The following is a 14,529-nucleotide window of genomic DNA, read 5'->3' as shown; positions in this document are numbered from 1 at the left end:
CAAGCCATCACGATTGGATTTGATTTGATCCAGTGCTATAAACCGCCACTGTGACAGCGACAATTCTCATCCCTATAACCGAGGCCCCCACCAGAATGGATTTAGCATCTTATCTGACAATCAGGACATTGCTTTTCTTCGAATCTCTTATTGGCTTAGTGGATAAGCTTATTAAGGGTGACCCGCGAAGCTCAAAGAGCTGAACATTATATTACATTTTCACTGCAGATTTAAAGCATGTAAGTTTGCCCCTGTTCTGAAAAAAATCAGGGTTTCAGTCCAAATATTTATACACACATGAACGCACACACACACACACACACACACACACACACACACACACACACACACACACCGTAACCAGCCTGGGAGATCTGGCATTAGAGCTTTTAGCTTGATCTCATTACATGTGGCCATCAGCAGGACAGAGTTCAGTCTAGGTAAGACGATGCTGAATTACAGTACAGCCTGTGGCAGGCCTAAGGCAGGGCTTTTCCATCAGGACAGGTGGAGTGAGGATCTGCCCAGTGAGATGATTCAGGGAGCCAGAGGCCAGAGACCAGAGCCCTCCAGTTGACCGGCTAACCTGGTTAGAGCTTCTCAAGGAAACGTCTTTAAACCCCGAGGCAAGACACCGCTCACTAGTCTCCACAGCAATTACTCCTCAGCAGCGGTACAAAGACCAAAGCTCCTTTTTTCACATCTTTTAGGTGTGACCGATGAACGGGGAGAGCTGGGAAATGGTGGCAGGGATTAACTTTATTATTTTAATAAAAGAACTCAGATGGATGACCTGTAAAAATACTGTCATGTCACTGCTCTGCAGCAGACATTCAAAAGCATTGCTCACACTGAAACCATACTGTCTTCACATGGGCTTTGTAGTTTCAACAGGTCTACAGTAAAATACACAACTCAACTCAACAACTCAAACTGTGAGACTCAGTGGCTCGAGTGTCTGAGTGCAAAAGGTAATACCTCTTAATTCTAGACAATTACTCAGAAAAGGTTCTCAGTTCCAAGAACCTCTAGCAGTAATGCCAGGATGGTCCACACAATGACAGAAAGTACCTGTTAGCCTCATTACACTACACTGCTTTATAATGAGCCAATATAACACCACAACCAGGTGACAGCGTGTGATGCCAAGATCACACTTAATCCATGGTTCATTTAATTTGCTGAAGAGACTTACACACATATCATCATGCAAAGTACTACATCTAAGATTAAACTAATCACACATTCTTGTATTGCTGAGTACATTTGTGAGACCATTTAAAAATGTATGTTACAGAAACAACACAGAGAACATGCAATAAAACTAATTATTATTAACACCAAGTACACTGTGCACGTCTAATATAATAAAAGTTATAGGCGCCTTTCAAGGTGCTCAAGGACACCTTACAACACACAGTAAAAGATAAAATAGCAATTACAAGGATTAAATACAAACTAAATTAGAATAAATATTTACCTCTTTAACTTCCAACTTTTAACACTTTAACTTTTACTCACAAAGCTCGTTTCCTAAAAGCAGCCTGGTGAAAGGTCTTCATTTGCTTCCTGTAAATATCTATTGTACTTCTGTGTTCTTTTTTTGTTTTTCAGGCTCTGAGCTTCAGCACATTCAAATTGAAATAAAATAAAACACATTCAATTGCCAAGTCTTAGCTTTAAGTTTAGTAGGTTTATATCAATATAGAAAGAACTGCGTCTTGTAAACACTTGCCAAAGGTTTAAGGGTTCAGGAGTAATCGGGTAAGTAATTCACATGAAATGCACAGGACGCTCCTGGAAACCTCTGCGTTCAGCCTGCTGCTTCCATCGCCAATGAAATCCTCAGTAAATGTCAGTGTGTCACTTCCACTGGGTCATGACATGTTCCCTTTCTTCTTCCCACTTTCCTCTTCCTTATGGTTTTGGTTTCTGTGATTTAGACAAATGTTTGTTTTTACTAAAAAGTTTTTTCTTACATTCTCACATTTTACTCATGTGCCTCTTACACACCTTAAAGTCGTATATTTGAACACCCCACTTCCTGTGCACAGCTTGTCAGCTGAAGTAATTGGTCTGACGTGAAGAATCTCCAGACGCAAGCAAACATGGTCACAAAAAAGGAGATTGGATTGAGGCATGAGTTGAGCTTGAATTCTTAATACAGTTAAACGTGCAGCCCTGAGAATTGTAGAAACAGATATGGCCCTTTCACTTTATGTCCTTTAGAATAAAATGTTCATATACAACCAAAGTAGTATTCCTTTAAGAGAGACTCCAGTCCAATAAATCACTGAACCCAGTGTCTGAGAAACAGAGAGTCAGAAAAACAGCCAGCCAGCCAGCCAGCCAGACGGACCAGCAGACAGACAGGCAGGTGGTTGGACTGAGATTTGGGGATGGGGTGGGGCAGACCTGAGCCCGCCTTGCCTGCCCCCACCCGCTCCTCATCTCCCCACTCCCCCAGTGCCAAAGAGCAGATGGGCCTCACAGCACGCCCCTCTGTTCACCAGAGCTACTGTACAAAGCAGCACACACCACAGGCCACCACTCCAACATCAGTGAGCAGAACAGAGCTTTACCAGAACAGAAAAAGTCCCCCCATCACCACACACACACACACACACACACACACACACACACACACACACAGAGAGTACAGGAAACTTAGCGAGCCTTCTAGCCTTGACTAAGTTTTTTTTAAGCTACAGTAAATGTAGCGTTAAATCATATTCTCAAAATTTGGATCAGTTATCACAGATCAGCAAAGTGACAATTAAAAACACGTGGAAAAAAACTTTCAATATGATAAGAGAAGAGTTAAGAGTCCTGCTAGTATAACTTTCATCCATCTTCACTGAATCCTCTCTCTGTCTCTGGCCTTTTTTTTTCCACTGTGAGGCAATGTGTCAGAGGCGCTCATAAACATTTCTCTATTTTCCCCCCTTGAGCTTACAATATCTCATAGTTCAGTACATTGGGTCAGTGCCAGAGATCGAAAACATTTGCTGCGATCTGCTAGCTTGGCAGGAGGAGGAAGAAAAAGACGGGGGAAAAAAAACCCTCTTGCTTTATTCAACACCAAATGCTCTCCCTCGCTCTTTCTCTCTCCCTCCCTCATTCTGATGAAGTCAGAGCGAACAAAAAGTGCTGATAACAGCCACACTCTCTCCAGACTGAAGCATTTCTGAATGGAGAATTAAGCCTTGAGACAGACCTCTGACATTTAAACCGTAACCTTGTGGGAGGACAATGCCTTAACATTTATTTATAGTGAGGCCAAAGAAAAGATGGTAGTTTGGCTAGATAACTCTGCAGTTTGTTTCTCTTCAGAGAGGACAAAAAGGGGTGGTGTAGGGCACAGATGATGATCTTTTCAATTATGCATATGTCATAAAGTATGACAGATTAGAGTGTTGTTGAGCCCCAAGGTTGATATGTCTATCTGCATTTACAGGGAATAAAAAACTATTACTGATTATTGAGGAAGGCAACTGTAACGTTCTGGGCTTCAGCTGCACTCAAAGCCAAATTCATTATGTTATGATAATTGTCTGTAGTATAAGCATTAAAATCATTTTGATCATTTCAAGTTTGAAGGGAGCTATTTATAATTTTTTGCATTTAACTAATAGATGTAGTTGCTATCATGTTAAAGCCACCTGTGATGTGTGTGGAGGGTTATGGCAACACATGGTGAGTTAATGTTTGTGTCACCACATATGTGGGTGAGAAAGAGAGTGGGTGAGAATGTGGTGGATGTGTTTGCATGTGCGTGCTTGCATGTGCATGAATCCATCTTCAAGTATTTGTGTGTATCTGTGTGTGTGTGTGTGTGTGTGTGTGTGTGTGTGTGTGTGTGTGTGTGTGTGTGTGTGTGTGTGTGTATGCTCCGGAGATCCCTCTGCCAACAGCCTAAACACCACTCATGACCAACATGCAGCTACAGCCAACCACAACCACCTGCCAAAGTGTCCAACACACACACAGCTCAAGCCAACAACCAAAGACACATGCATAAAAGGTGCAGATGAACACATACTTGGTAATGCACAACCTCACATGCCTCTGTGCAGTCATGTCTGTGCTGCATGTACAGCCATCACAGCAGTAAAGACAACCTTGAAATTGGCAGGTAGCACCATCTGTCCATTAGCCAGCACAGGGACAGACATGACACAAAGGCAGCAGCAGTGACTCTCATAACAGAGGTCGGCTGTGAAAGCTACAGGCTACAGCTACTGTATGCTGCTTTCACACAATAACTGTACATTCACTGTCACGTGATGTGTTGAAAATAGGAGCCTTTCTGAGAAGTTGTGACACTGATCCACATAACTCGTAAGCACAGGGTGAGGGACCTGACTCAGCAGGAGTGAAGAGCCACAGCAAGCACACAGTTACAGCAGCTAAACTGCATGATATAAAACATCTGGCATAAATATCTATAGGATTATATGAAGGTAACTCATATTCAAAATGTTTCTGAAATTTGTCAGAAGAACCAAAGACCTTAAAGATGATTTTAAGCAAAATTTCTCTAAAAACAAGCAGATATTTGGCAGAATTTTGAAGCAAGAAACAAAGCCATCTACTCAAGTTATTTTTTGTGCTACAACCTACAAATCTATTACCAACAGAAAAGAAAGCAAGAAACACCGCCACACATACTGCTGCTCTAAAACCACTGTGGAGTCAACAGTGAATAATTAAGCTAATGGCGTGCCTTTGCCTTTGTGTTTCCCTCATGTCTGCTTGTCCTGCAGCGATCCACACAAACATGTCCTTGAATATTCAGCTGAAGAAGACTGACCCTCTACCAGAGAAATGGCAAAGCATAACCTCAGAGTCTCTGCTGTGTTTGTGTTTGTATAAACAGTAGGTAGTGCTGTAACAGATAGTCCTTGCTGGTGGAGATACACCACTGCATCAGTGTACCATAAATATTTATTAGTGACCTTGTCACCTCGCTACACACAAAAATATGTTCAGGCATACACCAATATACACTCACATACCCTTGAAGCTATCTTCCACATTGACAGGGCATTTTGACTCTATTTCCCTGCAGGCCCCCAGTGTATGTTAAAGTTTGTAAAGCCTTAGAACTCTTGGGGGAAGGAGTTTCCATGCATCAGTCAACTTATAGCTCAAACTGGTTCCTCAACATCCACGACGACTGAGGCAGGATGTGGGAAGATGAGATCTGGAGAACACAGTAGCAGTTATACACCTTGTTAAAAACTCTCTTACTGATCCAGATGATCATTTGTTTCTGTACTCTGCTTTCCTCTTCTCTTCTTTTTCACATGAGTTTTGCTGGTTTGTAATTCTAACAAAACAGCCTCTACATGGAGTGTGACTTTGTACCGAACCTTGTGAGAATACTTAAAAAAAAAAAAAAGTCAGACTGACTGACTCACTCCTGAAAGCCAACAGCGGAACCAATGGCTATCATTAAACCAACACCATGGCTGTAAACACCATTACGGTGTAAACTTGCTGCTGCATTGGGAGATTGCTTGGGAGTGTCACTCTTGGAATGGTTTCATTGACTCTGCACAAATCTGTGGCCTCATTTTACTTATTGCCAATGCTGCAACACTATGCAAACATAACACATCACATAATATGTAAGCAAATATAACGCATGCAAACAAATATAACACATGAATCTGAACTACAGTTATAGAGGTTATTCAGTTTTGTCGCAGTTGATTTTAGCTGAGAGAGTGGCTCCTACTAGATTTTCACAACAACATATTCATTTAGTTTTAAACAAAACCGAGGCTGGGACACACAAACTGTGTAGCAAAGTAAGCAACAGCAGCATATGGAGCCATGAAAAACCTTTAAATTCCTGGATGCATATGAGAAACTAAAAACTAGCTGCTACATTTCTGTGAATAAACGTCTCCAGCCATCCCACATCCGGTGACTGTGGTCTGAATTAACTGTGCAAACGCCTCTGCAGTGGCTTCAGTTTAAGAATATCGGGGTTTTACATTTGTCCTGAGTACAGATTTGATACAACACACAAACTCTTGACACAGAGTGACCACTGAAGCTAGAGGAAGAAAACCAAGATGCAGCGTCATTTTAAAAATACTTGGAAGTCTTTCTATAACACAAGTGACTTTTTTCACCATCATGAAAAAGTACAAGGCACTGTGCTGAACCCTGAAGTCAAACTGAATTTCAGAGAAAACGTCTCTTTAAATCTATCTAACAGACTACACTCTTAAACTACAGGACATTTAAGACGCATTCATAGATCACAGCTCATAGCAAACATCATATTTGCCATATACGATTTCTTACATATATAAGATCACTTTATCAGCACTGCGCAATAGTAAGATAAAATATCTTGAACTCACCATCGAGTGTTTCTTGTTCAGGTGCTTCTTCTTCCTCTTGCCTTGTGTGTGTGCCAGGCGGGGGTTGTTCTCCTGGTCTGAAGGCTGGTGGTGGTGATTGTTCTTGCAGGGCTCCAGGCGCAGGCCGTTAGGCACCCTGGCAGGCTTTTTCTTGTGCAGGGGCCCTGCCTGGTTGTCCCTGCACTCCTGGGGCTTCAGTGTCATGTTCTTCTACAGAGGAAACAGCAAAAGAGAAAGCTTATATTAGAACCAAAACAAACATCTGGTAATACAGTGGTAATGTATTTTACAGCATGTATCGGCCATACACAACTGGCCTTTGAGGACACTGCAACCATACAGTAAATCAATAGTCAAATCAGTGTTTCAGTAAGTTTCAGTACCTGGGAAAAGCTGATCATGAATGCGTTATAAGCTAAATATTCACACATGAAAGCACATTTTAACAGATGGCATCTCACTTCCCTCTATAAGCAGTAAATTTGCTGCAAATTGAAGGGCAACTATGCAGAAAGGCCTTTGATACAGTGCAGTATCACCAGAATTTCTCCCATAAAAACATAAAAAAACAAGAAATGATTCTCTGCAAGAAATTCTTTTTACCATTAAGCTTTTATTTGAAAGTACACAGTAGAGGCCAACGGGAATAAAGAGGAAAGAGATAGTGAAATGGGACCCCAGCTGGATTTAAACCAGTGACAATGAAGTTAGGTGGTTTGTGTCTTAGACCATTAGGCACAGGACACCCAAAACAATGACAATTCAATTTTTGATTGATTGCTGACAGGTGCTAAAAATAGAAAAAACAGTAGAAGCAGAAGACTACATGCCATCAATTGTCTTTGTCTGAGAAAAATTAAATTAATAGAATGAAAAACCTGCCTTACTGCACAATCAAGTAAACTGATGGCTACATTTGAGCTCTGATGCTAGCAACCTTGTTAGCAAAAAAAACAAAAAAAAAAAAACAAGAATTCCTCACATTTTTCTGGAAACCTCCTGAAATAGGAGGTTGGTGGATAAAAGACCTTGTTTCTAATGTTTCTTTCTTTCAAATGTTCAAAATGAACTCTATTTAGAGATTTTCCGTTTACGTTCCGCACGCCTACGCTCTCTTCTAACTGCACATGTGGTTAGTAATCCAGGGCAGAGGTTCAACAGAGCAACCTCGAGCAATTTTGAGAGGAACTACAAAGTGAAGTGTTGCAGTGCTTTCAAGCAAAAACCAAGATGAGTTCATTAGTGATGGATTTGGGGTCTAGAGGGTCAAGCAAATGAGAAGTCTGATACAGGTTAGAGAATTACTCAGCTGTCTGTGAGGTGATGGGAGTGCTGAAGTCTTATAAAAAATGATGGTGATGTCTGACATGTAATGTAAACTACAATTACCGCCTCGCGGTTGTCTGCCTCCCCCACTCAGACTAGTCTCAGATTACATCCCTGTTTATCCAGAATCATATAAAATATTAACCATTTGTGTGAGATTATTGCTGTGAAGTTTTGAGTTAAAGTGTTTTCTGAGGTCACTGTGATCTTTGACAATCAAAATCTAATCAGTTTATCCTTGAGTCCTAGTGAATGCGCAAAATTTGAAGAAGTTCTGTCGGAGATCCCCTCTGGGAATCGTCACCTTAACATAGTGGAGGGGGTTTGTGTGTCCCTGTGACCCTGGGAGCTGTGTTGTCTGGGGCAAAAGCCTCTGGTAGGGTCTCCCAAGGCAAATTGGTCACAGGGGAGGCGACAGACTAAGAGCGATTCATAACACCTGGAGTTAAGAGGCCATGAAGGAGTTGCATTATCTCGCCCGGAATGGGGAAACGCTCCTGGAGCCAGACCTGGGAGGGGAACTCGCCAGCAAGCGTCTGGTAGCCGGGCCTTCACCCATGGGGCCCAGTCAAGCGCAGCAGGAAAGCGCTACATGGAGCCTCTGCCTTGTGGACCCACCTGCGGCGGAGATGAATTTGGGGGTCAGGTGTGATACCGACTTGGCGGCAGGCGAAGGCAGGAACAAAGGCATGCTGACTCTTCTCTGTTTGCTAGTCATAGTTTGGCCATCACAAACACCATGTTCGAACATAAGTTAACTCATAAGCGTACTTGGTACCAGAGCACCTTAGGCCAAAGGTCGCTGATCGACTTTCTGACTGTATCATCAGATTTGTGGCCGTATGTTTTGGACGCTCAGGTGAAGAGAGGGAAAGAGCTGTCAACTGATCACCACGTGGTGGTGAGTTGGATCAGATGGCAGGGAGGGCTGCTGGACACACCTGGTGAACCCAAGCCTATAGTGAGGGTGTGCTGGGAACGCCTGGTGGAGGCCACTGTCCATGACGTCTTCAACCCACACCTCTGGAAGAATTTCTTGTGCATGCCGGGGGAGGCTGGGGACATGGCGTCAGAGTGGGCAGTGTTCAAAGCCTCCATTGCAGAAGCGGCGGTTAGGAGCTGTGGCCTCAAGGTCGTTGGTGCCTGTCGAGGGCGGCAGAGTACTGAGGGGGGCATTAGAGTTTGACCAGCCAGTCTACATGTGTTTTGTGGACTTGGAGAAGGCTTAAGACCGTGTCCCCCAGGGGACTCTGTGGGGGATACTGTGGGAGCATGGGGTACCGGGCCTGTTGCTACGAGCCATTCGGTTCTCGTATAAAGTGAAAGCTGTTTCCTCATTCTCTTCAAAAAGTGAAACACGTTTTCAGTGAATGTTGGAGTCCGCCTGTCTCCAATCCCGTTTGTGATATTCATGGACAGGATCTTAAGGTGCGGTCAGGTGTCTGCTTTGGGAACCTCAGAATTGCGTCTTTGCTTGTTGCAGATGATGTGGTTCTGTTGGCCTCACCAGAGCGTGACCTCCAGTGCTCACTGGGACGGTTTGCAGCCAAGTGTGAAGCAGCCGGGATGAGAGTCAGCACCTTCAAGTCTCAGGCCATGGTTCTCAGCCGGAAAACAGTGGACTGCTTCCTCCAGGTTGGGGTTGATTTACACAAACACACACCAACCCCTCTTCCTCTGTCACATTCTAATCTAGTAGTTACCAGCAGAAAACTCTTCAGACACAGATCTGAGGACAAATATAAAATTAGATGTCAAACAATTCTGTAACCTATGTGATGTTTCCATGTAATAAGTCGATTCCCAGTCTATCCTCCAAAATGGCTTAAATGTAACATCTAGATTTCTCTCATGTACTGTCAACATCCTTCACACAACAGACATTATAGACATTAGCCATTATGTCTTTAATATTATCAATATAGTCACAGTACTGCTGTGTAATTCACATTTATTAGCTTTAGGAAATGTTTATCATGTTGTTTGATCAGCTAACCACTTGTATTAGGATTAATTTCAGGTTTTGAAGGATGTAAAATGAGATCCACATTTGTATTGTTCATTCCTGTTATTTATGTATTTTATATTAGTGCCATTAGGTTTATAGGTTGTTTTATTTAATGTTTTCATGCTAGAGGTGTTTTATGGTCATGGTAGAGGACAGATGTGCAAATTTTATAGGAAAACTCAAGATTAAACAATTCTTAAGTTCCATTGAAAATTACTTTCTAAATTGAAACAAAAGGAGAAGAAAGGAAACGTCCCTGAAACGTGTGCCAGCCCCCAGGGGATGAAACAACTGTGATCATTTCACACATTGCTCTTAGTAACTGCTCTTAGCCATTGCTTTGCATTTAGTAGCAATGCATGTCTGCAGGTATCTTTACTATCTGGAAAGTAGATGCACTTTACACAAGACTGTTCAAAGTCTCACATCCAATGTGAGAGAAAAACGTGTTTCTTTCAAACTTACTACTTCTATTTCAGACTAGAGGTGTTTTATGGACATGGTGGAGGACGGATGTGCGAATTTTATTGGAAAACTCTAGATTAAACAATTCCATGGAAAAACAAAAGGGGAAGACAGGAAACGACCCTGAAACGTGCGCCAGCCCCCAGGGGATAGAACAGTTGTGATCATTTCAGACATTGCTCTTAGTAAATGCTCTTAGCTATCAGCTCTTAGCCATTGCTCTCCTTATTGTCTGTCCGCATTCTATGTTCTGTCTTTGCCATGTGTTCCAAGTAATGTTATCTCTGTCTATACGCACAATCTTTTATTTTTAGAATATATAACAATATCTAATCATCAAATCTCATTCATAGACGTAGTGATCATTAGCTGTATAGACATAGTGTGAATAGCCATAACATACTCTCTCCTCCCTGAGGACTGGTGCCCCATTTTAAAAAGTGGAAATTCTAAATTCTGGTATTCACGTTACATGAGTATTTCCATTTCATGTTACTTTATACTTCTACTTGATTACATTCCATTTTTTACTCCACTACATTCGTCAGACAGCTATAATTACTGCTTAGCTTTGAGGATCAAGGTTTTACAAACTAAATGACCAGTGATAAAATATGATACATTGCTGTAGCTAAAACTACCCCACAGTATACAATATAAAGTAATCAAAATGATCTTTACTTCAACCGTTAACCACACTCTGCTGCCAAATGAGTACTTTTACTTTTTATAATTTAAATACATTTTGCTACTAATACAGCTGTATTTTAACCAAAGTAATAATTTGAAAGCTTTGGGTGGAATTATTGCCACATATCTGAACACATCTTATGACCGTCTCACATTTAGCTCCTGCTCCACATCGTACATCTGTCTCTACTCACTCACTTCAGATTCAAGAAAAAACACTCAGTCCAGTCATTTCTTTAGCAGTTTATATTTGTTCAGGAGTACTTGAGCTGGACTAAGCACTAGTCCACAAAACTGTTCAGTTCAGTTCAGTCACTCAGTCCAGGATTTAGCCCACAGCCCACAGAAACCACTGTGTGCCTCAGAGGTGGTGTACACTACATAGGAGGAATGAAATCATGGCAGATTTTCCACAAAACACTGGAGAACAAAATCCCCCACATCTCAAGCACCAGCAGTTACTCACTGATAGACCACCTCGAAGCAACCTTAGCGTGCCTGCAGAGAATTATTACAGCGGTGTTACAGATATGCAGTGCTGTCAGAGGGATGAGTTTGATGAGTGTGCTACTGGCACTGACTCACTAAACCATTTCTAAAGGCCTCCATTCACACACAAAAAAACAAGTGCATGCATCCACTAATCTTGTTTGCCTTTTCCGCCCACACTCATCCAAGGCAAATAATGCAACATGACATGCATTGTCAGCGCGCAGAATAAGTGACAAAGTTATGATGGGGCTGAGAGAGGCTCCATTGTGCCAGCCTTCTGCATGCTTCTAAGCCTCCAAACCTACTGATTGCCTGGAATAAATTATGCACAATATGTTTTGCCTGCTTGCTGAACAATAGCAAGACAAATTCCTTATTTCAGTGTCTTATGACACTGAAAGGCAAGTAATTGCTCAGTATGGCTCACTCTCCACTGGCTTTCATTACTGTGATAGTTTGGCAGTGATTAAACTGTGGCATTTAGTAGCAATGCATGTCTGCAGGTATCTTTACTATCTGGAAGGTAGATACACTTTATAAGTTTGTTTATTTTTCCAAAGATTGTTCAAAGTCTCACATCCAACGTGATAGAAAAACTTGTTTCTTTCACATTTCCTGTTACTAAGGGTAGGTGATATATTGAATATACTCAATGTATTGCAGCTTGTTCCACAGGGGACGTATAAAGTGACAATATCACAAACATTGAATACTAATTGTCTCTGCATGTGTGACGTAGATGAGGAGGTGTGTGTGTGTGTGTGTGTGTGTGTGTTTGTGTGTTTGTATCTGGAGCGGAGGGAACTGAAAAGCGAAAAAATGAAGCACCAAAGCGAGTTTATCCGTGTTTAGAAACAGTAGCTGAAGATGGAGGCAGACGAATTGGTTCACAAAAGAAACAGCATCTGACACACTGTCTGCCTCGCATGTGCAGCGCTGCAGCTACTGCAGCTGTCTTTCTACGTACACTTTGCCTTGACTTTTGTTTACCCTCGTTCAGAGCAACACACCACAGAGAGAGAGAGAGAGAGAGAGAGAGAGAGAGAGAGAGAGAGAAAGAGAGAGAACAATTATCCTACTGCCCTGTGAAATTATCAGAATAATTATAACCAACATTGGGTTTCTGCTATAACAATCTAGTACATATGGTCTCCTCTGTCTCTCCATGCAGTTGCTAAAATCTATATATATATTTATAAATATAAAGTTATATATTTATTTCATGTCTGTGTCATATTCATATAATGTCCAGGCATTTAAACTACAGGTTAGTGAAAGGTGTCAGTTGTTAACCTTACTGATATCATATCAGTATGACTATCAACAAATGTTTCCCTGTCTTCTTTTGCTGGGATTCACTCGTCATGAGTGAAAAACAGGCAAGAAGCTGAAGCTCTACATCACACAAAACAGCAGCAAAGCCTTAGGGTGTCTCTTTATGCATCAAAGGATTAAATCATGTATTTATGAACTTCTACTGAGTAGATTTCAAATTATCGCAAAATATATATATCGTGTATCATGATATAGCCTAAAAATATTGCAATATTACTTCTAGGCCATATCGCCCAGCCCTATTTCAGACATAATTAATTTACTGAACAACCAAAGGTCCTGCTCCACCTAAATGTGTTTTTGCTTATTGCACTTGGATGTTTGATTTTCTCTGTTTTCACATTGCAAGTGTCAACTATCAAGTTAACCTTAGATCTATTAGGTGAGAAATAGTTGCATATTCATAGAATCTGGCTTTTAATGATGAGGAAGGGGTAAATCTCATTTTGAGATTATTTTAACTTTTATGTTGAAAAACCAAATAATTATTGGAAACAGTTTTTTCATGTACTGTAAAACATGACTGGAGGGGATCTATACCTTTCACTGTTCATTTGTCAGATAGAAGACATGCGGTAATGCTTGCAAATTGGATCTGGACACTTTTCAAAGTTGTAAACTAACTAATGCCAGAGGCTGCCTGCAGTACATTAATATAAGTAGTGCACTGCATGCAATTTCCTGCTGAATATTCCAAACCTGCTCATTAACAATTCATTTACAGAGGAATTGTAACGAGGCTTCTCCTGAACATACACCCTGCTTTGTCTGGAGCTTGCAATAAATGTGGAGCACGAAGTCTGCGCTGCTACTTTAACAATGAGGGCGAGAGTGAATGAAACAATGGAAAGCTCTGCTTGCCAAAAAAATAAATGCAGTTTCAACATAATAATGTGAAATGAGTCAGTGCATAAAGATGACGAATTGAAAGGACAGAGCACAGCCAGCGGATGATTCCAGGAGGGGTTCAATAATCATTGCAGCAGCTGAGGTAATGGGATACATCTTGGCCGATCAAAAACCTTCATTTGTGTGTTTGCTTTTAACTCTTGGAAACATCCTCTGTGTTTGGTGTTTCTGTTAAAGTAGTAGTAAATTGGCACTATTGTACAATAACATCATAAAGTTGGGATTTATTTTTTCTTGGGATTTATTTGATAACGCTTTTGGCAGAGTCCTTTAAACAAACATCATCTCCTTTTTAAATTTTTTTGGGGAGTTTCATTTTATTTGACACATTATTATCCAGCTTGGCTCTGTGGGACCTCTCTCTCTCTTCACTCCGCTTTGACTAAAGCAGCAGATTTAACAAGCTGGACCTTCTCCGGTCTCTCACAGCCTGTTGACATTTGAGCCTCCAAACAGTCAGGCCAGCAAGGGGCTGATCAAAGAGTCTGATCAAAGAGTCTGATCAACTTGTCTTTAAGACAATTTAATCAGTTTGGTGGCAGAAAGTAGGAACAGACAGAGATGGGCAGAGAACTCGAACGCACCAGAGGCTTAATGAATCTGGCTTCCCACAGTACTACTGCATTGAGCACCAAGCTCAAAGTACATCTGCACTCTGTCTCTCTGTCTGTCTCTCTCTATCACACACACACACACACACACACACACACACACACACACACACACACACACACACACACATCTCTACACAACAATAGACAAAGTATACAATAACTGGAGATCAAATGAATGCTAATAAAGACTGATAAGAACAATCTCTCCTTGTGGGGCACTCGAGGACAACGGCCCACATTAGCTTCATCTACCAAGTGAAGTTGAGCAGTGAATTGTCATTCTTTAGGGAGTCCTTGACCTGATTATCAC

General features: G+C 41.5%; 1 protein-coding gene across 6 annotated transcripts in view; it reads right to left on the bottom strand.

The window, feature by feature from the left end:
• auts2a (activator of transcription and developmental regulator AUTS2 a) overlaps nt 1–14,529 on the bottom strand; it is a 308,038-nt gene that overhangs the window by 222,430 nt on the left and 71,079 nt on the right. For all 6 annotated transcript variants that reach the window (XM_087177002.1, XM_023417712.2, XM_087177003.1 and 3 more), the window contains exon 3: nt 6,381–6,590. In XM_087177002.1, the coding sequence (XP_087033128.1) occupies nt 6,381–6,590 (210 nt within the window). The remainder of the gene's footprint in view (nt 1–6,380; nt 6,591–14,529) is intronic.

Source organism: Seriola lalandi, unplaced genomic scaffold (genome assembly GCF_002814215.2).
Source record: "Seriola lalandi dorsalis isolate HSWRI2012SDOR001 ecotype SW California unplaced genomic scaffold, Sedor1 jcf7180002054577, whole genome shotgun sequence".
NCBI classification, from domain to species: Eukaryota; Metazoa; Chordata; class Actinopteri; order Carangiformes; family Carangidae; genus Seriola; species Seriola lalandi.
The sequence above is the reverse complement of the archived record's forward strand: the minus strand, read 5'-3'. Positions and strand labels throughout refer to the sequence as shown.